Source organism: Vigna unguiculata, chromosome 10 (genome assembly GCF_004118075.2).
Source record: "Vigna unguiculata cultivar IT97K-499-35 chromosome 10, ASM411807v1, whole genome shotgun sequence".
In the NCBI taxonomy this organism is placed as follows: domain Eukaryota; kingdom Viridiplantae; phylum Streptophyta; class Magnoliopsida; order Fabales; family Fabaceae; genus Vigna; species Vigna unguiculata.
Window position 1 is genome coordinate 35,738,736 of NC_040288.1, and position 25,180 is coordinate 35,763,915.

The 25,180-nt window shown below is 30.6% G+C and overlaps 4 protein-coding genes and 1 long non-coding RNA gene across 5 annotated transcripts; 4 read left to right on the forward strand and 1 right to left on the reverse strand.

Moving 5' to 3' along the window:
• Positions 1-1,260: 1,260 nt before the first annotated feature.
• LOC114166597 (BTB/POZ domain-containing protein POB1-like) lies at positions 1,261-4,956 on the forward strand. Its single transcript, XM_028051344.1, has 6 exons — positions 1,261-1,722; positions 2,038-2,154; positions 2,748-2,875; positions 2,969-3,032; positions 3,131-3,410; positions 3,989-4,956. Exons 1-6 carry the CDS (start codon positions 1,473-1,475, stop codon positions 4,800-4,802), a joined length of 1,653 nt encoding a protein of 550 aa, XP_027907145.1. The 5' UTR covers positions 1,261-1,472; the 3' UTR covers positions 4,803-4,956.
• Positions 4,957-7,368: 2,412 nt separating this feature from the next.
• LOC114166602 (eukaryotic translation initiation factor 1A-like) lies at positions 7,369-8,163 on the forward strand. Its single transcript, XM_028051350.1, has one exon. It carries the CDS (start codon positions 7,533-7,535, stop codon positions 7,968-7,970), a length of 438 nt encoding a protein of 145 aa, XP_027907151.1. The 5' UTR covers positions 7,369-7,532; the 3' UTR covers positions 7,971-8,163.
• Positions 8,164-12,137: 3,974 nt separating this feature from the next.
• LOC114166599 lies at positions 12,138-13,256 on the reverse strand. Its single transcript, XM_028051347.1, has one exon. The coding sequence runs from the start codon at positions 13,113-13,115 to the stop codon at positions 12,390-12,392; it is 726 nt and encodes a 241-aa protein (XP_027907148.1). The 5' UTR covers positions 13,116-13,256; the 3' UTR covers positions 12,138-12,389.
• A 422-nt stretch (positions 13,257-13,678) lies between these two features.
• LOC114166601 (protein CURVATURE THYLAKOID 1A, chloroplastic) lies at positions 13,679-16,206 on the forward strand. The gene is made up of 5 exons (XM_028051349.1): positions 13,679-13,968; positions 14,986-15,080; positions 15,256-15,363; positions 15,497-15,568; positions 15,867-16,206. The coding sequence occupies exons 1-5, from the start codon at positions 13,818-13,820 to the stop codon at positions 15,930-15,932; spliced, it is 492 nt and encodes a 163-aa protein (XP_027907150.1). The 5' UTR covers positions 13,679-13,817; the 3' UTR covers positions 15,933-16,206.
• Positions 16,207-16,894: 688 nt separating this feature from the next.
• Positions 16,895-19,311, forward strand: LOC114166603. Its single transcript, XR_003599971.1, has 4 exons — positions 16,895-17,112; positions 17,263-18,178; positions 18,310-18,396; positions 19,027-19,311. It is a non-coding gene; the product is annotated as an uncharacterized LOC114166603 (long non-coding RNA).
• Positions 19,312-25,180: the final 5,869 nt, after the last annotated feature.

The following is a 25,180-nucleotide window of genomic DNA, read 5'->3' on the forward strand; positions in this document are numbered from 1 at the left end:
CATAGAAAATACTTCTAAAAATTTGAGAATTAAATTCATGAATGAATATAAAAAAGATTGGACCATGTTTAATCAAATGCATATAATTCATAGAAAATATATTAAACAACTATTTTAAATATTTGAAAAATAAATTACTGAATGAATATTGTGTTCAATGTCTTTCTAGGTGACACTCTCTGTGTGGTAATAACATTAACAATGTTGTGTGTTAGTGTTAGTATTATATATTACATGTTATTATTTTATAATGTATTTGTTATTTTAATTTAATTCAGTTTTAATTTAAATAAAAAACAGATCAAATTGTTTTCTTTCCAAACTACGTTTAATTTTTTTAAATAATATACTATATTATTATTAAAATTGATATTTATATCAAATATTTATGAAGTTATAAAAAGAAGCTAATAAAAGTATTTACACACATTAATACAAATATTTTTAACAAACATTATAAATAGGTTGGTTTAAAAATAATTCTATGGATATTTAATAAAATATGAATTTAAATAAAATATTAGTATAATATTTATATAAAAATTAAATTTAGTTTGAATTTGAAAAAAAAATTATTTTATTTTAAATAAAATTAGAATTGAATTAAATATAAGGTACTGATACGAATACTATTATTAGCAAAAGACACTATCACTGATATATGATAATATTATGTGAAGAAATTAAAAAATAAAATAAAAAAACACGAATGTTTGACATATTTAAAATTTTTGATATCTTGTAAGTGATGCAATTAAATTACATCAAATTTTTAAAAATTAAAAGAGAAAAAAATAAAATCAATTTAAAATATTTTGATGAAAATTGGAAATTTTTTTTTTAACTAATTCATTATGAAATGTATGATATTGTGACACGTAGGATTACTATTAATTATTTTCATAATAGAGTTGTCTAATTATTTAAGAATGTTTGGTATGCATTTTTTTATATGAATTTAGTTTGGTCCCATGTTTTTCTATTATTATTTTTCTTTTTAATAATATATATATATATATATATATATATATATTATATGATAGCAAATAATTAATGTGCTTTAAAAAATAATAATACTTAATTTGAGTTTAATTAATACAAATTTAACCAAAAATTCCTAAATCTATAGTACACTTAAATATAATTAAGCTAAGTTTTTAAAGTTAATTTAATTTTGTTGACAGCCTAATAACAAGTAGAAAGACACTTTGTTTCTATAAATTAGTTGAATAATAATTATTATTAGAATAAAATCTGAGAGCCAGAAGAAAAAGAAAACAATTTTACTCTGGTGATGAACTTCAGAAATGTATGCAGTATATTGAGGGTCATGGCTTTTGCTCCTTCTTCTCATTATCATGAGTTCTTTCTCTGTCAAACACACTCATCTCTCTCTAAACCCTTCTAAACTATAACCTTTTATCGGTTTTTCGATTTCGACCTTATCATAGGTTCGATTCTTCGTTAGACGCATGAAAGATTCGAATTCGGATCTATTTGACCCGGTTGTGGCCATGGAATCCGACTGGTCTCGCGCTGGTTCCACTTCCGACGCCGATTTCGCCTTCGCCTTCAACGACAGTAATTTCTCTGACAGGGTTCTTCGGATCGAGATCATGGCTGACCCTGCCGACGCCGGACCCGATTCCGACGGCTGCGCCACCATTGCCGATTGGGCGCGCCACCGCAAGCGTCGCCGTGAGGATATCAGAAAGGACACAGGTCCTCTCTTTCTCTCACTTCCTCTCTCTCTACCTGTTTCTGTTGTTTTTGGAAAGATAATTTCTAGGGTTTCTAGAATTGTTCACTGGTAGAAGTAGAAATGGTTGTGATTTGCACGTACAACGTGTTTTTTACAAAATTAGGAAAAAAAAAAGGATTATTGAAGTGTTGAAACTGGAAATACAGATTAAGTGTGTTATTTTGTATAAATTTGATAGATTTTGTTTTTCTTTAAAAGGGAATGTTAGACATTGATTACGTAGAAGCGAGTGTTTTCTCATTGTGTAGCCAATATGTGTGCTCTTTTGGGTTCAGGCACGGAACCTGCTGCTGTGCCAGACGAGCAAATTTTGAACGGGAATCAACCTGATGTGGATGAGCGTGAAAACCAAGATGAGGAGGCTGTTGCAATGGTTGAAGAACCTCATTCTGGTATTTGAATTGAATACCTTTAAAGTGTTATACATATGGCGTGCTCGATTAGTATTTTCAATAACCGTTCTTTGTTTTCAAAATGTAATTAAATAATGTTGTCCAGACAGTTAGTGGAAGGTATTGTAAGGCGAGAGTAGAGTGTGGAATTGAGGTAGAGCTCAAACAAGATCAAAACAGAAGAAGATGACAAAATATGCTTTTGTATATTGATTTTTTGAAGTAATTATTCCGGAAATCATTTTAAAATTTTTGGATGAGAAATATATTGCTGATTAGGTGTGAAATTGTTTTGGAAAAATTATTTTAAATCTGAAAATGAGAAGGGAATGAAACATGCCCTTGTTTACCAATTATCTTTAGGAATCTTCATCTTTTGCATAAAATATCCTCTAATTTAACTGTAAATGGATAGTACGATTTAAACACAAGTGTGATTGTTTAGAGAAGTTTATGTGTTATCAGAAAATATGACACAATCATTTGCTTTTAAACAAGGAACGGATATGGATATCTTTTGGTTCCTTCCTTTTCAGTATAAAGTTATCATTTCTGCTCTGTGAATACTCTTGAGTCTGGCGTGGTTAATTCAGGTGATGAAGCTACAAATAGTCATGATTCGGACTGGAGCATGGACTGCTCTGCAGGTGCCGTTGTTAGAGTTAAAACGTTGCACATAAGTTCTCCTATCTTGGCTGCTAAAAGTCCTTTCTTTTATAAGGTTGAGGAAGATCTGTCTTCTTTATAGGGTACATTTGATTTTATTTTTTTACCAAAAATTATTTGCTTACTAGAATGTATTTACTTTATGCAGCTTTTCTCAAATGGGATGAGGGAGTCTGAGCAGAGACATGTCTCCCTCAGAATTAATGCCTCAGGTAGGAATGTAGGAATGTACTTTGTAGATTCTTTGCACAGTTTTGCCTCTTTTCCCTCTAATGGTTACATTATAAATGCCATACTTTTTATGTTGCAGAGGAAGCTGCTCTCATGGAGCTGCTGAACTTTATGTACAGTAATACCTTGACCACTACTACAGCACCTGCTTTGCTGGACGTGTTGATGGCTGCTGACAAATTTGAAGTTGCTTCGTGCATGAGATACTGTAGCCGGTTATTGCGGAACATGCCTATGACACCTGACTCTGCTTTGCTTTATCTGGAGCTTCCTTCTAGTGTCTTGATGGCCGATGCAGTCCAACCATTGACGGATGCAGCAAAGCAGTATCTGGCTGGTCGATACAAGGATATAACCAAGCAAGTGTTTCAGCTTTTTATTTTAATTTCAGTCATTATCTGATACACAGTGATTACAAATAAACTGTTGTGTAGACCTGGTGTTTACTTGTATCAAGTGGCATTTACTACTCCCTCTTCATTTTGTCTCTCTTGTTAGCTGCTGTTATTAAAATTGATTTCAGTTGTAGCTGGTTTACTGTATTTTCTTTAAATTTCTTTCCATTTTTTGTTAGAAACTGAAAAGCGTCGGGGAAGAAAATGTATGTTTTTAGAAGTGACTCTAATGTGTCTAATAATTGGTACCTTTATGGTAATATATCTGTTCTACTTATGGTTGATCAACTATGGTGTATTTAGTTCCTTATTTTGAATAACTTGTCCAAACAAGTTATTAATAGGTTATAGTAATTTAGAGGCTTTTTCTATTATAGAATCCCATGACAAAAACGTCTTTGGAAAATACTTCTCTTTTTATGGAATTATTTATAAATGCCCCTTCTTTGTAGAACACCTGTTTATTTTGTTGCCATTTTTCATTGTTTTCATGTTATTATCATATTTATTTATGAATGCTAATAAATCTTGCACGTGACCAGGTTCCAGGAAGAGGTCATGGCCTTGCCCCTAGCTGGAGTAGAGGCAATACTGTCTAGCGATGATCTCCAGGTTGCATCAGAAGATGCTGTATATGATTTTGTGTTGAAGTGGTCTCGACAACAGTACCCTAAACTTGAAGAAAGGCGAGAAGTCTTGGGTGCCCATCTTGCTCGTTTAATTCGCTTCCCTTACATGACCTGCCGAAAGCTGAAGAAGGTATTAACCTGTTCTGACTTCGACCATGATGTTGCATCCAAGCTCGTACTGGAGGGCCTATTTTTCAAGGCTGAGGCTCCACACCGCCAACGGGCACTGGCAGCAGAAGACTCTGCTTCCTCAAACCGTCGATTTGTGGAGAGGGCATACAAGTACCGGCCGGTGAAGGTGGTTGAATTCGAACTTCCCCGGCAGCAGTGTGTGGTGTACTTGGATCTGAAGAGGGAGGAGTGCGCCAATCTATTCCCATCTGGGCGGGTATATTCTCAGGCATTCCATTTGGGTGGTCAAGGTTTTTTCCTATCAGCACATTGCAACATGGATCAACAAAGCTCTTTCCATTGCTTTGGGCTGTTTTTGGGAATGCAGGAGAAGGGGTCGGTGAGCTTTGCTGTTGACTATGAGTTTGCTGCAAGGTCTAGGCCAACAGAGGAATTCGTTAGCAAGTACAAAGGCAACTACATGTTCACAGGGGGAAAGGCCGTTGGGTATAGAAACTTGTTTGCTATTCCATGGACCTCTTTCATGGCTGAGGATAGTCTTTACTTCATCAATGGTGTCCTCCATCTTAGAGCTGAGCTCACCATCAGGCACTGACCCCCATTTCTAGTTCTGAACTTTTCTATTCCAATTGGTAGTAGCACTGACCTCTTTTTAGATCTCCAATTATCATGTAATCTTTCAAAAGCTTAAATATACAGGCATGTGCACTAGATTCAGAATATATATATGAGAAGTGAACTTGCCTTCATTCCTGTTCGCTCGAAAAAATCACTTTCTAACTGTCGGAATTTAAATCACACCCTAACATGTTATAACTCCATTTTTTCTATTTGCACGGGTGCCTTTTACAAATTAATTTGCACTAGTAGGTATAATTTATATTATTCATTTTTTTTATTTGGATAAAAAAAAATTAAGTATCACAAAATATGGATAAAAAAAAAACGAAAATCACCGTCAAATAATACTAGTGACTTTGATTAAAGAGTAATTATAACACCAATATTGATAAAATAATTAATCATTACACATTTTTTCTATAAAAATGGTAAGGATGTTAATGGAAAAATAATTTCTATTAAAAAAGTTACATTGATTAAAATAATTGAACTCATAAACTGTTTATAGGAACACATCAATTATGTTTATTTATTCAAAATGAAATTTATTTCAATGAGTAAAAAAATACACAAATATTTTTTTAATATTGATATGTATTAAATCATTTCATGTTTACATATTTATATTATTCTTATTTGTGTATAACTTAAATATGTGCTTAATTTTAACTAAATTATTAGTAATAAATTATTTTATATTATATTTGGTAAATTATAGTTTTCCCTTTAAAAATTATGTTTTTATCTTAATGAAAATAAATAATTCATATTTATTATCTATAGTTTAATCTCACGAAATGTCCTTGATTTGTTAAAAAATCTCAATTGGGTCCTCTAGTTGTTCTAATTGGTATTTTTTAAAATTTGTTCCAATTTGACAGGGGTGATCATGGATTGGACTTTTAATAATCCAATCCACATTCATTTTGGATCCAAATAATTGGATTAGATTTTCGATCCAAATCCATTTTTTTCAAATAAAGTAGATTGGATTTTTTAAAAATCCAGATCCAAATATTTAGATCAAGTTTAAATCCACATCTAAATATTTGGATCAAGTTCAAAATCTAAAATCCATTTTTCATAAAATAAATTCAAATTAATTTTTTTAAAACTTGTGTCCATAGGGCTGACACCATAGAATTTGCCAGATTTTTTGTCGGGGCCAACGAGGCCAAATTTCAGCATGGGATGAACTTGAATGACTTTCGAACGAATTTCGGTCGAGGACGACGTGACCAAATTTGGGCATAGGTCGACTTGACAAAATTTCAGTCGAGATCGACTTGACTGGATTCGACTGAATTTCGGCTAGGCGATTTTGCCTAATACGACCAAATTTTGTCCAGACCTGACTTGGCCAAATATGGCCACATTTGGGCCAGGGCCTGATCAGTCAAATTTCGTCGGCCGGGACCGACTTGACTGAATATGGCCAATTTTCGATCACAGCCGACTAAGTTGAATATAGTCAGATTTTGTTCGGCACTTACTCAATCAAATACAGCTAAATTTGGGCTAGTGCCGACTTGACCAAATTTTGGTCATGATCAACTCCACTGAATTTGGCCAAATTTCAGTCAGGACCGACTCGCCTAAATTGACCAAATTTCGGTTGTGATATACTCTGCCGAATACAACCAAATTTATATTAGGACCAACTCAGTCAAATTTTGGTTGAGCCCAACACGACCGAATTTTGACCGGAGCCGACTCGATTGAATTCGGCCGAATTTCGGTCATGACCGACTCAGTTGAATACGGTCAAATTTCGATCGTGACCGACTCATTTGAATACGGTCAAATTTCATCCTAGGTCGTCTCAGCCGAATACGACCAAATTTGGGCCAGGACCGACTCAGCCAAATCTCAATCGGGGTCAACTCGATTGAATTCGACCGAATTTTGACTGGAGCCAACTAGGCTAAATATAGCCAAATTTTGGTCGCGGTTGTCTCGACCGAATACGGTCAAATTTTGTCTAGGTCAACTCAGCCCAATGCAGTCAAATTTGGGTTGGGGTGAACTCAACCGAATACTTCCAAATTTTGTCCAGGACCAACTGGGCCAAATTTCGACTGGGACTAACTTGACAGAATTCGGCCTAATTTAGCCAACTTTTGTATAGGGTCACGCCAACTCAATCAAATACGACTAAATTTGGGCTAGTCCTTCTCAACCTTTAGCCTAACCTAACCAAAAATATAAACTGGAAATTTGGATTGAATATTTTGGATTATCCATTTTGAAAATCTAGATTTAGAGTATGGATTTACAATCCATAAAATATATAAAATGTAGGTCAGATTAATAAACTAAATCGATCATAATTTTATTCCTACAAATATTTAAAAAAATTGCATAAATCATTAATTTGTTATAGCATTAGTCCTTAAAGAAAATACAGTAAATTGTTTTGAAATTTTTAATTTATTCGTTAAGTTCTCAAGCGTTAACTATTTTTCTTACTTTGATAATTAAGTATATAATAATATTATCAATTATTAAGAGTGACGTTACACCCGGGGCAATAGTGTCAATTCGAACTCACCCTCAATTCGTATTCCCCACGCATACCCCAATTTCCCTGCGTCTCAACGCAAGGCAACGCAAATTCTTCATTCGTGAACCAGAAACCGAAAGAGGAAAAGAAAAGCAGTCTCGGCGGCGCGTGAGGATCAATTGTTAGGGTTTCGAATCGAGGATGCCGAAGAACAAGGGAAAGGGAGGAAAGAACCGGAAGCGTGGGAAGAACGAGGCGGACGACGAGAAGCGTGAGCTCGTCTTCAAGGAGGACGGCCAGGAGTACGCGCAGGTGCTCCGGATGCTCGGAAACGGCCGCTGCGAGGCCATGTGCATCGACGGAACCAAGCGGCTCTGCCACATCCGAGGCAAGATGCACAAGAAGGTCTGGATCGCCGCCGGCGACATCATCCTCGTCGGCCTTCGCGACTACCAGGACGACAAGGCTGACGTCATCCTGAAGTACATGCCGGACGAGGCTCGTCTCCTCAAGGCCTACGGTGAGCTTCCTGATAGCACCAGGCTCAACGAGGGTATCGGCGCTGGCCTCGACGAGGAGGACGATGGCGCTGGCAATGATTATATCGAGTTCGAGGATGAGGATATCGATAAGATTTGAAATATTAGGGTTTCGGTAACGGTTTTTGGCTTTCTTTTTTTTTTTTTTAATTGAGATTATATAATTTTTATGATGTGGTGCTGATGGAATTGGATGTAGGTGGTGTTAAGGTGTTGTCTGTCTGTGTACTTTGCCAGATATGGATGGTGAGTGTTAATGAAATAAGATAGCCTGTTATACGGTGGTATACTTATATTGTTCTGTTCTGTGTTTCTTGATTGATTCCTTTGTTCTTTTTTTGTTGATCTGATTGTGAATGAGACGGATTAGTACATGCTTGGATGACGATTTCGAACGTGCTTTTGGGAGAAGGTTGTTTATTGTATCTTTTATTCTGCCCGTACTTTTGGAAGGGTTATCTAAGCATGTACTTCTTTTTGTGTTTTGATATGTTTGGATTCACCTCTAGCACAGGGTTATCCAAAAAGTACTCAATTTGTGAACTTGTCTAGAGGATGGAAGCATTACGTTTGGCATATAAAAGTTATAACCATTAATTCTTGAAAGTCATGTACGGAACGGGAGATTTATAACCATTTACTTTTGAAAATGAAGTTTGAAACTAAAATTCATATCTAACACTTGAAACGAACAAGCTGTTGGGAGTACTTTTGGTTAAGGTTTTTAATTTCATGGTTTCACAGGAGATTGCGAACATGAGTGACCGATGTGGCTGTAGTTACAATTTGAGGATTATTGTTCAAAACCTTGGTTTTGGTTTAGTTTTGAAAATGTCTTTGATTTAGTTTTGAAATGGGATGAAAATGCCTTTGACTTAGTTTGAGGCGTTTATTTTCTTTTTTATTGAAGATGTAAAGGGTGTTTGGATCTGTTCTCCTGGTCCATTTGTCTTTGTTTCTCCACATGAAGTTTGGTTGTAATTCTTGTTAGGGTTTTGAAGGAGTTACGTTTGTGTTGGTGGCTATAGTTTGATATGTGAAATCATTTTGTTGTTGTGCAAAATTAGCGATAGGAGTTTTCAGTTTTTGTAGTCTTTCATAGTTAGTTGTTAGTGTATTTTTCTGTCCTTGGAGCTAGTTTTTCATAGGCTAGTTCATTTAGGATATTGTCCTGTATAGAATGTTAGCAAGGAACTTTAACTGTTCTGTTTCAATTATAATGTTTCACGGATCCTTCTGTATGTCATGCCAATTTGAGCAAACATGGCCCAATCCGTTATGAACATAGTCCTGCGGCAGAGTACTCTTATTCTACCTGTTAGATATGTGATGAGATTTTATTTCATAGGCAGTTGTTTGTTGGAGTGGTTGATTTTAAGTAAACGACCAATTTGATATTATTAGGATAACTCCCTCTTCAAGGTATATTCATTTAAGCAGTCATAAAAGTACTAATACATAGTCGCTTAAATTTTGTAAAACCCTTCAAATTAGTCCCTAGACTTAATACTCATTATAATCGTATTATGGACTATTTGTCTGTCTAATTTTCTGCTTGGTTCTGTTTTGGTGTGGGTGTAAATTATGAAATGTATTTTTGTGGTGATTAATGTTGTGGAACTGGGATACCATCCAAAATATAGAGCTTCCTCCTGTTATGGAAATATAAATAGAGATTATATGATACTTAATCCAGATCAGACTGCAGTAGCTATATAGGAGGAACCCCCTTCATAATAAGCAAGGATTTTAAGAACACCATATTGTTAAGCTTATTACTAGCAGCTACTGCAGTGTGATGAAGATATAAAGAATGAACAGCTTTTAAATGTCAAGTACTAAATGTCAAGTACTAAATCTACTTTTCAAATGTTATCCCGTGTAAATAATATGATTTTGCCTCTTCCTGAAGCTGAAGATTATGCTTCATTTGTTTAAAATACGAAGTTGTGGCTGCTTCGACACTGAGAATGGTTTCAGGATTTGACCCAGCGAGGCCCAAGATTTTACTCATTCACTTCCCTCAGCAATGATCCTGTTGGTGCAATATGCATTATCTACATTCAATTTACTGAATTTCCTGAATTTCGGGTCTGTTCGAAAATAAATTAGTTACGTGATATGATTATATATGTACATGTTTCAAAATACGGTACAACCCCACCAAACAAGTACTAATTGCATATCCATGAAACAGGAAAATGTTTGAAATCTAGAACGTTGCATGAAGGCTTTTTCCTAGTCATTCGACGACATCAACAATAGGAAACATATGAATCACTAGAAACATGGATCTTAAAATTGTTATACCGTTATTATTCAAATTTTTGAAAGATAATACAATTGCTTTTTGTAACTTTCCAAAATACCATGAAATTTGTTTCCATTCCCTTTTGTAATGTTTTTTCAAATGATTTTGCATTCTCCTTCCACTATCATGATTTTTGCGCATTTTCCCTCCATTATCATCTTGGGTAAAATTTAAATATAAGACATATTTAGATTAACCATTTAAGATTTGAATTGTAAAATTATTTCATATTAAAAATATTAATATGGTATAAAATTTAAAATTTTGGATCTTAAGTCCTCCAATTATAATCTTAAAAAATATTTCTACTTTCAAGTTCAAAATGTAAAGTAATTGTAATAATTAAATAAAAGCTTAAGTTTTGAAAGGATAAAATATAAATAAGAAATGTTTTATAAAACTCATGACATGAAATTTACTAAAAAAAAAAAGACTTAATGACTCTTAACATTAAGGTAGTATGAACAAAATTTAAGAGTAGAAATAAAAAACAAAATGATTTTTTTATGAATTAGAATAAAATTTTTTATAAATTAAGATTAATTTATTGACAAATCAAAAATAAAATTTTAGATGAAGATATATAGAAGAAATTTTACAAAATTATTTTATATATGAACTAAATTTAATTTATAAAGAAATTCATTTTTTTCTTATTTTCTCTCATAAAAAAATGTTTATAAATAAATTTATCGAAACATATCTTACCAAAAAAAGACCCTAACTAAGATATTTCAAATTATTGTGATAATAAATCAGAAGAATAAATTCATCTTAATAACTTAAATGAAATAATTTTGAAATATTTTATTTCCACTAAATTATTTAAAAAAACTCTTAATACAATTAAAAACTTTGGAATTCATAATTTTATAGCATTTAAATTAATTGTAGAAACAATTTCTTAGCTTTTTATGTATTGTCCAAAAATTTATTTATCATAGAATAACATAACATTTCCTTTATGAAGATTATGATATTTAACTCTTATTCAAATTAAAGTTGACGACTTAGAGATAAGAGCTTTAGAATATTAGGTGAGAAGTATTATCTATGCTTTTTTATATCATTCAGATGATAATCTCTAAAATTCATTCCATCCAAATGTACAGATAGACGTTAAAAAGCAATCTCTGCGAAAAAATTATTGCAAGAGTATAAACCAAAACTACCAAAAGATTATAAACCTTAACACAGATACCCTTAGAAAGTTCACACCTACATATCTAATACACAACCAATTATACTAAGGTTAACCACCCTCTCATATACTCTTCAATTACAAACTTATATGATGTTTTCAACCATTTCTGTCAAATCTAATAAAATACAGAATTCATGTCCAAGAAACTGACAAACAAAGAATTACTTCTACTCTATAGATGAATTTAGTGACATGTTCTCAGTAGGATCACTCTTTCACTCAACAACAACTGAATCACTTGCACAATTCACTAATTTGACATTTGAATGTTGAATTCCTTTAACAATTAATTTTAATGCAATGAATTTGATTTCAAGTTGTTGTCTCAAACGTTTAATATCAATGCTAATACCAGCCATTCAATATGCTCACTGATCTATCCCTTCTTCCATTTGTTTTTCACACTGTCCTATCTCACAAAAAAAGGAATCCAGTTCAACTATAACAATGACAATACAACACACTAGGGTCAATTCACTAATACAATTCAAAACCTACTTTCAAATCGTTCATCTAAAAACAAGGTGAAATGAGATAGAATCATACAACAATTTTCATGAATTGAAATAAAACCATGATACCATTAGTAGGTATTTCATCCCATTCCAATATTTAGAAAAACAACTGAACCCAAGCATAAATTAGAAAACAAGTAAGTTTCATCCAATACCTCAAAATGACAGAAAACAAATCAAAGTGATCATTACAACACATTTCATTTCATTCAATCTCAAACAATGTAAATCAGCTAGTTTCAATTTCAGCCTGTTTCATTTCATCCAACTTCAAACCATCTAAGCTTGCTAACATCATTTCATGGCATACCTCTAAACAACAACAACAACAACAATAGAAAACATCAGACTAAATATATTTCATTCTCATGACATTACATCCTATTTCATCAGTCAAAAAACCAACCAACATTATTTGCTATTCCATGCCATTCCACCAAACAGTGGACAAAATTCACAAACAAAACGAATTCCATTCACAATACAAAGTCACCTAATCTTCTCCGTTCCACTGATCTTACTAGCAGCTTCCCTAACCTGCTCAATGTAACCCTCAATAGGAGGAGTGAGAGTAGCCATAAACCTATTAACAGGAAAAGGACTCAAATCAGGAACCAAAGCAGCTTCTCTCAACCCTTCAGGCAAAGCCTCAATTGCCTCCTTTTTCATTCTCAAAAGATTCGATTCCGCAGCTTGTCTAGCCCTATGCTTCCTCATCAAAACCCTACTATACTCCTTCGCCAACCTCCTCCCATCTTCAACCGTTAACTCATACTTCGGCAACTTCTCCACATCCACTAACCCCAGAGAGACATAATCCAACCCGGGTGTCCCAATTATCGTGGGTTTCTCCGAAACCTTAAATTTGTCGTCTTTCCTTCTCATCATCTCGATTTCTCGCTTCCGTTCCTTGCTGATGAGCCCCATCTTCTCGCGCTCCGCTTCGCGCTCGCGCTGCCGCGGGGTAAGGTACCGGAGCGGGGTGGGGGCCTGGAGGCACCGCTCGTATAGATTCTCACGCTCTTGGCGTTCGCGCGACATGGGTGGGGCTCCGGTTTGGGATGCGGATCCTGATTTCTTGGTGGTGATGCGGGAGCGTTTCAGGGCTTGGCCCGCTTTGATCTTCGCCTTGCCCTTCGCCGTGCCGCTCACGGAGCAGCGCTGGATGAGGTGGTGCCCGGAGAGAAAAGGGTTCGGCTTTGCGAGGCGGAGCATAATTCCGGCGATGGGTCGGTGGTGGTTTGTTCTATACGGACGAGGAAGTTGGTGGTTTGAAGCAAGGTAAGTGTGGGTAGCAGAGTTAGGGCAAGAAAGAGCAACTGAGAGAGAGATATGGCGGATAATGGGCCGGCCCAGAAAGAAAATTTCAATGGGCTGGCACAGCATAAAGGACCCAGCTTTCTTGGAGTATTGATGGGGAAGAAATTAGTCTTTTAGTTCCTGCACCCCCTCAATTTCTTCACACATTCCAAAATTTCAAAATAATAATTTTACTCTTACTAAAAGTAACCTCTGAACCACGTGTTCTAGAAAATTTTAAAAATAAGTTTTCTTGAAGTAATAGCCAAAAAATTGTTTTTAGTAGGTTTAACTGTGTAGGGTTGATTTTGGGAGGAGTTGAAATTTTGATCGAGATGTGGATTTAGAAGATAGGGAAGTAGCCAATGAGAGAGCGAGGTTAGTCCACGTGTCAAGATGTTGGAATATTGAATTAAGGTAGTGGATAACAAGTCAGTGTAAGCAACATGTTCTTCTCTATTTTGTTTTATTTTTTTTTTTTTATAAAAGTAAATATCTATTGAATTTGAATAGAAAGAAGAAAGTGAGACCAACCAGAGTGCCAATTTCTCGGTTTGGGGATAGATAGAGTGATACCCATCACACTGTTCATATTTCTCATATTAATTAATAACAATAATGGCAGCGGCGGCGGCAGTGACGGTGCTACTCCCACCTAGGATTCCGACCACCACCAACGTTACCCGCTGTTCTGCTTTGCCTTATCTGCCTCCACGTGTAACCAGCACCAGCACCACCTTGTTCTCACCTTCCCTCAACCACTTTTCAGGTTCCCTTTTCTTCTTTTTCCTTGTTCGTCTCAAAACTTTTAATCTTCAGGAATATTGCGTTTTTCTAATTACTTGTTTTTAGAATTTGTAACAAAGAAAAAGAAAAAAAAAAACGGCCTTTCTTTTTACATTTGATATGCATTTTACTTTTTCTCTCGTTTTCTATTTGGTATGTCATTCTCCTTGTTAGTCTTAATTTGGAAATCTTGTTTCCTCCTAAGTTAATGCACAAAAAGGTGTAAACTTTCGTGGCTCCAAACAATTCGGTAGAAATTTTTTTAGTTAGATTGATTTGATTTACTAATGGGGTTGGTTAGACTTCAATGAAGTGACGAACCACGTTCAAATTCCTTCTGGGTGATGCCAATGTTTAGTTTCCGACCATCGAAGATTGGTTTTAGTAGGAAATGGATAAGGAAAAAGGGTTTCATTTGCATAAACTCATGAATTATTGTCATATATAGTATGTTTGTATTTTTACATTGTTATATCTTTAATTTGAGGCCTGTCAGCGCTAATAAGCTGTTTTCCAATTCTTTTATCTTGTCCTCTCCTGAAATAATTTATCTCACTTCCTCTTTGATGTATTTTAATCCTTATTAACTGATTACGTAGGAGTGTTATGTAAGTATCTAGTTTGAACTTATTCCATGTTTGATCATCCCTGTCCAAGGTGATGTTCATTATGTAACGGAAACACTTCTGCATTTTGAAATTGATGAGGGTAGTAAACATCTTGTAGTATTGAGTCCTTACACTTGGCCAAATCAAAGTCTAATCCAGAAAGTTAAGTAGTTTCTGCAATGTGAATGGGGTAATTCATGCCACCACCAATTAATACTTGTCCAAGAGTCTTAACACTTGATTACTGTAGTTGGTTAAGCCTTCTGTGTCTGTAATTTTACTAACCTTTAGGACTAGTAATTTGCCTATTCAATGTTAATGTTATTTCTTCATATTTTTTTTGTTCATTTATCTTATAATAATTCTAAGGTATGTCTCTTTTCCTTTTTCAGTGTCCCGAAAATCTTTTCTGCTTCAGACCAGAGCTTCTTCAGAGGAATCATCATCAGTAGATGCCAATGAGTTATTCACAGATTTGAAGGAAAAGGCAAGAAGTTTACTACTTGGCTGATTTCAGCAATTTGGTTTTGTCCTGAACTTCCTTTTAACAAATCCACAAGCATGCGCTTTCTCCTCCTTGCCAACCCTTATTTTACACAATGTTTAGTAAAAACTCATTTTTTAACCAAGTGGAAATAATATCCTCCATTTATCATAATCAGTGGGATGCTGTTGAAAACAAGTCCACAGTGCTTATCTATGGTGGTGGGGCTTTAGTTGCTGTTTGGCTATCTTCCATTCTCGTGAGTGCAATCAACTCAGTTCCCTTGGTAAGCCTTCACTCTTTATGAATATAATTCACTTTTCCTTATTGTATTATCACTTCTGGTTATATATTTCTGAGTACATCATCGATATAAAACCTTGGTGAACCGTTCTGAAATAGTACTATTTATGTTTCAGCTTCCAAAGATTATGGAGTTGGTAGGTCTAGGATACACTGGATGGTTTGTCTACCGATACCTTCTGTTCAAGGTAAGTAACACATCATGAATACTTCACTATTTTATTTTACCATGGCTGAGGAATTTGAATTCTCTGCTTAGTTTTCGGCTGGTTTTGATACACTTGTACGTTTTGTTTTCAATTTTTTTCCTTTTGAGTGCTATGATGTTTCTGCATAGGATAAATGAGCTATTGAATGAATTCAAAAGTGATTGAATGATAACTTTTTTACCAAGACACATGCTTACACTTTTATACCTCTGCAACAACACATGTCTTGTTCAGTGTACATCTTACAAGTGATTATTTATGTGTATTTTCTATACAGTCTAGCAGGAAGGAGCTAGCTACAGACATTGAGGGACTGAAGAAGAAAATTACCGGAACTGAATAGAATGGTGTTAGCAAATACCAAGTGAAGTTTATCATGTGTGAGCACCATTTGTTTTTGTTTGCTCTTATCTGCTGTATAAGAGTGGTATGTATCCCTTGAAGTAGAATAGAATTCCTCTCAACCTCTATTGCCCCTGTAATGAACCCATTTCATTGTTAAAATAATGTAGCAAATTTTATGTATATGGCTCTGAATGGAACCATTATCTCTTCACTTCTTCCCTGTGTAAGAAATTTGAGTGATATATGAGTATAGAAGGAGGAATTATATCATATATGGGACCAGTTTTTTCTGTGTTTAGACCATGATAGATTTAAGATAATCACTTGTAGTTTTTAAAGCAGATAATTTGCTAAAAATTAAACTTTAATTCAATGATGTATAAATGTTACAGCAAGCGTAAAGTAAATGGGGAATTTACAAATTAATTTGGAAATTTAGCATTTTTTTTTTGTTATTTTTAACTACTGTCCATATAAAAAAATATATTCTTATTTAAGTATATACTATAATCGTTTTCATAAGTTAATAATGAGAAATACTAATTTAGATATTTTTTAACATGTGGATGGAAATAATTTTTGTGTGTGTATGCATTGTTTACAGGCAATTTCTTTTGTCGAAGTTAATTTTATTTGACACATGTTTGAGGTGATGAATAGAATTATCTCTTCCATGCAAATGGTTTTTTTGTTAAAAAAGTTAACTACAAACTAGTATTTCATCTTCTAATCTAATACTATATACAATTCTAAACTAACAAATGAAAAGTTTTTCTATTAAATAATATATCTGATCCAATTCAATTCAAAATTTTCATTCTACAACAGGAAAAAGTGCTAACATGTCAATCAAAGAAAATTTTCAGCTTTCAAAAAATAATTCAACATCGGAAAGTTATCTCACCTTTTTTTTTTCTGTATCTCTCTCTCTTTTCTTTTCCTGTCTTTCTCACTCACACACACTCTAGACTTTTCAGCTTCTTCTCAACCTTCCTCTTCTCTCTCTTCATCTCTCTGTCTTCTCTCTTCCTCTCTTCCTCACTTCATCTCATTCTCTCCAACTTTTTATTTTCTCTCTTACTCCATCACTCTCCGTCTTCTCTCTTCGTCTCTATTGCATGGATCTTTTTCTCAGTTTTTTACTTAGATTCATGACCATCGTGACCAACAAGAAAAAGGTAACAACTTCTCATTTCCATTTGTTTTCGTTCTTCTACCATCTCTCAGATCTATTTTTTTTCTATCATTTTTGTGTTTGGTGGATATTTTTCTCTCAGAGTTACTTATTTTTGTTATATTTTTTTGTTTGATGAATGTTTTGCTTACAGATCTACTTTTGTTATATGACGAGATTGGTTGGATCGAGGATTTTTTCTCAGATCTGGTGTTCGATGTATATTTTGTTTTCATATGTTCTTTTCTTTTGGTTTGGTTGATGTTTTGCTGTGAGATTTTTCAGCACCTTTATAAATACAACGAAGGTAACAACTTCTCATTTTCATTATTTTCGTTTTTTTACCATCTTCTCATATCTATTTTTTACGAGATGTTGGATCGCTATTTTTGTCTCAAAGCTTCTTCATCACCTTCACGAATAAGAAACAGGTAACAAGTTCCCATTTGTTTTCGTTCTTCTACCATCTTCTCAGATTTACTTTTTTTCTATCATTTTTGTGTTTGATGGTTATTTTTCTCTTAGATCTACTTATTTTTGTTCTAATATTTTGTTTGATGAATCTTTTGCTTACATATCTACTCTTCTTTGTTGCTGACATTGGTTGGATCAAGTTTTTTTTCTCAAATCTGTTGTTCGATGGATATTTTTTACTCATATCTACTTTTCTTTTGGGTTATTTTTTGTTCGGACTTCTTCATGACCTTCACGAATAAAAGAAGGTAACAAATTCTTATTTTTCTTACGTTCTTCTACCATCTTCTCATATCATCTTTTCTCATTTGTTTTCGTTGTTCTACCATCTTCTCATATCTATTTTTTTTTCTATCATTTTTGTGTTTGATTGTTATTTTTCTATTAGATCTACCTTTTTTTTTTCTATATTATTTTCTTTGATGAATATTTAGCTTTCAGATATACTTTTCTTTGTTGTCGATATTGGTTTGATCGAGTTTGTTTTTTCTCAGATTTGTTGTTCGATGGATATTTTATTCTCATATCTTAATTTCTTTTGGTTTATTTTTTCCTATGAGATTCTTGATGACCTTCATGAAGATCATTTGTAAAAGGTTTGATTTTTACTGGACTAAAATCATTCTCCTCTTTTTTTTTTAAGTTTTTTTTTTCATTTATGTGTTGTGTTTTTTATGTGGGTTTTTTTTTCTCACATATTAACTTTAACTTTGTTTTTGTTTTCGAGATGAATGAAATCTTCAAGAAGGAGAAAACTGAAGATCTCTTCAAAGCCAAAGGCAAGGCTATCAAGCACGAATAACGTTCTTAAAAGGTTTATTTTTCTTCATTTTTATTTTTTAGATCTCAGTTTCAAAACTTAATGTTTTTTCTACCATCTTTTTTTTTCACAGGTAAAATTTTATCAAGATGTGTCTTCAGTTTACCTCTTCTTCTTTTCACATCCATGTCTTCTGTTCTTTCCAGTTTGATTTTTGATTTTCAGTTTGTTTTTTTTATTTATTTTTGTTTAATCCATTTAAGTTTCGGTTTTGATCATACTCAACTCACTGTTTTTGTGTTTTTCTTCATTGATTTGTCAAAGTTGAAGTTTCTCATTATTAAGGTTTTTTCTTTGCATTAAAATCAACTTACTATTTTTTTATGATTTTCTCCAATCTTTTTTTTTTCAACTACGATTTGTTTAAGTTAAGTTTTTGTTTTTTTTTTCATCTTCGAATATGTTTTTTTTTACTTTTTGTTTAACCCATTAAAGTTTTGTTTTTTATTATTAGGGGTTTTCTTTGCTTCAATGTTTTTTTTCGTGGTTTTTGCTTTTTTTATTTATTTGTTTTTCTTTTTGTTTTGGGTTATGCTTTATGTGTACATCTTCTATGATTTCTATTTCTTTTGTCTCTTCACATACCACACTTGCAATATTTTTTTGGATGGATGAATATGGTAGGTGTTTGAGAAGAATGAGGGAGCCCAAAGGTGTTTGTTGAAGATGCAAACATTTATACAATTGCTAAGAACATAAGAGCACATAGACCTATGTGGGAAAATTTAATCTTGGTAGAACATTTATGTTTGACAGATGTCATAAAAGCACACAAACCAATGCAGGAAATTTAATCTTTGAGCAGAACAATTATGGTGACAAAGGTTGGAAATGATGTGTTGGAGAAGACATGTATATACAACATTCATTTATTATAGTAAGAAAGTGTCATGTCCCAAAAAAACATAATAGGTGGTCTTCATAATTAATGTTTTGGAACAATAAGTATCATAAGATAACATTTTAGGAACCTTTACAAAGTTTTTTAGATAAAGTAATTATTATTTTTAAAATAAATTAAACTAAAAATGGTAATACAATAAATTAATTAGGATTTGGTGTGGAATTTATAAAATATTACACGATATTTACTGAAATGTTTCGTAGTTTTGAAAGTGAATACTTTCAAATATAATTTTCATATTATTTGATACAATAATATTTACTGTTTAAGAATTATAATAGTGAAGTAAATGGAAATCATAAGTTACAATTTATTTTTAAAATAAATGCAAATCAAGGTAAAATCTAAATTTTTCAACAAACAAAATTGAAATAAAGCTCATGCTTCAATAAATATTTATTAAAGTTTAATAAGTTAAATCCATGAATGAAATATATTCGTTTGCTTCCTCGTTCCAGTACTTTGTCCCACATCTTAAAAATCTCAGAGTACAAAAAAGATTTATAATTTAAAATTAAAAGAATACATAATGATAACTACCAAATATTTTTATATAAATATTAATAGTTTCTCCTTTTCTTATAGACAATATTTGTTATTTTTTTAATTTTTGTTTTAAAAATAATATTACATATTACACTTTTTTTGAAACTGATTAATTAATAATATCTTATTAATAAAAAATGCAAATAAAATTATTTACTTTAAATACATTTATTTACCAAATTAAAAATTAAAACTTTTTTTTACTTGGCTTGCTAGATATGCTTTTTATACTTTTCAAAAAATATTTTTCATCTTCGAGAAATTAAAAGATGTTGAGGAGAATAAAAACAACTTTTCAGTTTCTTTCAACACTACTTTCAAGATAAAAATGTGTCTCTTCCAACACATCTTTATAATTAATTATGAAGAAACCAACACTAAAATACAATGTTATATTTGAATTTATTGTATTATAATTTTAAATGGAAAATATTTTAAAAAATCTACATACCTTCTTGAAAATTTTTTATACGGGATCCAAAAATCTTCTCACATTCCCATAGAGTAAAAGTCATTTTGAATGACCAAAATCTCTAATAGTATCTAATCTAATATATGATTATATACAATTGCAAAGCTAACAATACTGTTTTGAGTTCTAATGTGCATTGTCCCAAAATATACATAATTTTGGTGGTCTTCATAATTAATATTTTGAAGTAAATATGATAAAATAACAACTTTAGAAACTTTTACAAAGTTTATTGGAGAAGGTAGCTAATTTTTATAAAATAAATCTAATTAAAAATTGTAATATAATAAATTAATTAGGATTTTGTATGGAATTTGCGGATATTACATGACTGAAATGTTTTGTAGAATCGAGAGTGAATACTTTAAAATATAATATTAAATCTTATTTGATAAGATAATATTTACTATTTCAGAATTTTTATAGTGAAGTAAATGCAAATCATTAACTACATTTTATTTTTATAATAAATACAAATTATAAAGGCATAATCCAAGTTTTTAAATTTTTGAACAAACAAAATTAAAATTAAGTTCTGACTCCATGAATTTGTCTCATTAATGATAACATAGACTTTTAAAAAGTTCAAATTAGAAGAAAGATTTATAACTAACAAATATTTTTTATATAAGTATTAATATTTTCTCCTCTTCTACAAAAAAATTATGTATTTTATTAATTTATTTTAAAAATAGTCATTACATATTACACTTTTCTTAAAATCTGATAAGTTAATAGTTTCTTAATAATTAATAACAATATTAATAAATGCAAATAAAATTACTTACCTTAAATATATTTAATTACCAAATTAAAACTTAAGACTTTGTTTTTTTTACCTAGCTTACTGAAAAATATATTTATATTTTTCAAAATTTACTTTTCATCTTCCAAAAATATAAAGATGTTAAGAAGAATTAAAACAATTTTTCAGTTTTTTCCAACACTACTTCCAGGGTATATTTTTTCAACCTCTCAAAGAACTTTTCAGTTTCTTCCAATGTACTTCCAAGATATATTTGTAGCTTCTCAAAGATGAATGTCTTTTTCATTAAATAACATTAAATATTAGAAACCAACAACTTTTTGTGTTTCTCATTGCAATGTTATATATGAATTTATTGTATTAAAATTTTAAATGAAAAATATTTTAAAAATCTACCTACCTTTTTAAGAGAGCTTTATACAGTTTTCAAAAATCTTCTTAAATTTCAATGTAGCTTATTAAATAAACTTTATAAATCAACACTTACATCTTTCAATATAAATGTGAAAAATATAAAGAATAAATGGAAAACTTTTCGTCTTCCAAGAATTTTGCATTTTGAATTATGACTATTTATTATGAACAACAACAATCATGATTTGTGGGACTCAATGAATCATGAAGTATCAATCAAACACATAATTAGAGTTTAAGACATTCACGAAAAATATTATTTATCAATTTTAAGTATATAAAAAATATAAAATATCATCATGTTGTTTTTTGAGATGTTATATGCTTCTTTATTTATCGCTAATGATTAATGCAAAATGCAAAATCTTCTTCTATTAATGTGCTTGAAAACCGATTGATCTAATATTACTTGTTATGGTTGTATTCTTAACTTTATATCAATTATGGTTTTAAAATATTGCATTGGAAACCAAAATCCTCTTCTATTAATGTGTTTGAAAACTGATTGATCTAATAGTACTGATTATGGTTGTATTCTTAACTTTATATTAATTTATGATTAAATTTAAATATTAATTTAAGAATAAATTTATATTTATGTAGGATTAATGTAATATTATCATTTTATATTTTTATATAATATTACATTACATTGAATTTACATTGGAAACTATTTTTTTTTTCATTTAATGTCCTTCGAAACTGAACATTTCTTATAGTTGATTTTTTTAAACATCAAGCAGTAGATAATATTAGGTAATATATTCCTTCTGTGTGTTTTTAGAATAAATTTCAAAATTAATTCATTGAAAATAATATCATTTTTATGTTGTGAAAAATTAATCATAATACATATAATAATATTAATAAATTTTGGATTCAAATTTGAAATTGTAACAGACAGTAAAAGAAAGAGAATGTGATAAAAAAAATTAAATTTAACATTTAAAATGAAAAATGGAAAATATATACAAAAAGTTAATTTTTGTAATAAATACTTTAATATTTCTGATAAAAATATATAAATTCAAATATTCAAAAAATTTGATGACCCATAATGATATAATAATATATTAAAAAATATAATAATATGTAATAATGTAAATATAAAATATAATAATATTAATATAATTAAAATATAAGGTAAAAAATAAAAATTATAAATTTTTTAAACTTTTAAAGATATGGAAATAATTAACTATTTCAATTTCAATATTATTGCAAGATTAAGATTCATATATTGTGAAAATTGGAATTCGAAATATATACAGTAACATTTTCTCTAAAAACAATTACCAAACTGAAACTTTAGAATGAAAGTGATACTATTTGACTAATTAAACAAAAAATATACCAATAAAATTTAAATTTTAACATTAAAAAGAATTTGTAGAATAGTGTAGGTTTTTCAATAGATTCTTATAATGTCTCTAAACAACTTACAAATATTTTTAACTTATAAGAAAGGTTCATATTTTATATATTATCAAAATTTGAAAAATGATAAATTAAATTTTTTTAATGGAAATACATTAATATTCACAATTAAAAACAATAAAAGTTAAAAATATGATATAGAAAATAAACAAGTAATATAATATTTAGGAACAAAAGCTCTATGGTTCTAAATAATATAATAATATATTAACATATTAGTCCTAATATAATAATAATAGTAAAAATAATTAAAATATGGTGTAAAATAATAAATAAATAATTGTAAAATTTAAATATGAATTTTTAAATATTTTTAAATAATTTTCACATATTTTTGACATTTTACACAACCTTAAACAATAATTTAAAAAATAATTTTCATAACATAGACATTGGTATATCATTACAAGTTAAAATTATACATTCTTAAAATTTTTAAAGATATAAAAATCACTAATAATCTCGATTTCAATTTTTTTTCTAAATTAGGATATATATTGTCAAATTTGAAATTCAAAATATATAGTAATAAAGTTTGAATTTAAATTCTAAATTTTAAAAGCTATGAAATATGGGAGCAAAGTTAAAATTTGAAATTCAAAATCCAAAAAAATTGTAAAAAAAAGACTCCAATAGAAAAGTCTATCAAACATCTAACCTTTGTATTTTTGCATAGTGTACTGTTTATATTTGTAAGTTTTGATTGTTTACTATTTATATTTTGTTTGTAGTCTAACATTTGTATCTTTCAAGAATCTACTATTTATATTTAGGTGTAATTAGTCAGATAATACTCACTTTTGTTTTGATATGTCAGTTTCATACCCACTTTTAAAAAGGTGTCAATTGAGTCCTAACTTTGAAAAAGATGTCTCAATCAGGTCTCTTTGAGTAAAAAAGTATTAATGCCATTAATGGTATCGATATTTAAAATGACTTACAAGAGTGAAAGGAACCTAATTGAGACATTTTTTCAAAAGTTGGGATTCGATTGACACATTTTGAAAAGTGAGTAACACAAACTGACACATCTATACTATCTGACTAATTAAACATTACATTTATATGCACGATCTATCATTTGTAGCTTTATATGTTTACTCTTCACATTTTTTGTATCGTCTAATGCTTGTATCTTTATTAAGTCTACTCAACAATTTCTATATCGTCCATCATTTTTATTATTAGAGAAACAACTATTATATTTTTCTACATTTTTTACTCAATATTTCATTCAAAATTAAATTTGATTTCTTAATTTTAATTAACTAAATCTTAATATATTATTTAAAATAGTTATATATAATACATTTTATTAAAAAAAATATATAAATAACTTAAATACATTTTTATTATAAAATCAATTAAAATATTATTATTGAATTTTATAAAATAAAATTTATATTAAATTTAATTATACTTTTATAATTTCAAATTAATTTAATAAATATACTATAATTTTTTATTTTAAAATTCGATAGAAATACTAGTAATACTTATATTTTGAACAAGATTTAGTTATAGAATTTGTTAAAAAAACATTTTTTTATAAACATCCACTGTTTTTGATTAATTTTAATGTGTTAAGAGAAAACCTATTTTTAACCATTTTCTTTTCTATCTATCAGGAAATTAAAACCTGAAATTTTACCTAAAGAATGTCATCTCAGTAATTAATTAACAATATGTTTAACCTCACTAGATCAATGAGAATAATAGTAGTAATTTAAAACTCAAACTAATTTGTTACCTAAAATAGGCATTGGAGTTGCATAGCTTCCGCCCCATGTATTGTATCAGACTGTTACACCCAAGTCCTGGTTGGCACATGTGTTCACCAACTCATTCTTTCCCTTTTCTCTCTTTGACCAATGTCATCACAACACAACATTTTCACTCATATTTCATCGCCTCATTAATTTCCCTACACCCGCATTCTTCCACATACACCTCTCATTTCTAGGCACAACAAACTCCAATAGATCTCCACATACATATAACAAGAGTTGAAAAATTCAGACTTGTGTTCTTGTTTCACTTTGGAACCTAATCATTTTCATAACATGGTATAGATGTAACTTCTCAACCAAATCCATAGTGTGTCTTGCATCACATCATCAAAGAACCTTGTACATGTTTTCTTATGTGTTAATAGAAGAAAACCAAGTCTTGTTGTAAACAGATTCTGGTCTGTTATATTATATGTAGCTTCTCAACCAAAGTTTGGCATAATACTTGG

Bases quoted from the DNA above. Each gene is read 5' to 3' on its own strand.
- LOC114166601 (XM_028051349.1), top strand. From the start codon at position 13,818: ATGGCAGCGGCGGCGGCAGTGACGGTGCTACTCCCACCTAGGATTCCG. The intron at 15,081-15,255 runs GCAAGAAGTTTA...TATCATAATCAG, and splicing joins TCACAGATTTGAAGGAAAAG to TGGGATGCTGTTGAAAACAA. The intron at 15,364-15,496 runs GTAAGCCTTCAC...TTTATGTTTCAG, and splicing joins CAATCAACTCAGTTCCCTTG to CTTCCAAAGATTATGGAGTT.
- LOC114166602 (XM_028051350.1), top strand. From the start codon at position 7,533: ATGCCGAAGAACAAGGGAAAGGGAGGAAAGAACCGGAAGCGTGGGAAG.
- LOC114166599 (XM_028051347.1), bottom strand. From the start codon at position 13,115: ATGCTCCGCCTCGCAAAGCCGAACCCTTTTCTCTCCGGGCACCACCTC.
- LOC114166597 (XM_028051344.1), top strand. From the start codon at position 1,473: ATGAAAGATTCGAATTCGGATCTATTTGACCCGGTTGTGGCCATGGAA. The intron at 1,723-2,037 runs GTCCTCTCTTTC...TTTTGGGTTCAG, and splicing joins GGATATCAGAAAGGACACAG to GCACGGAACCTGCTGCTGTG. The intron at 2,155-2,747 runs GTATTTGAATTG...TGGTTAATTCAG, and splicing joins GGTTGAAGAACCTCATTCTG to GTGATGAAGCTACAAATAGT.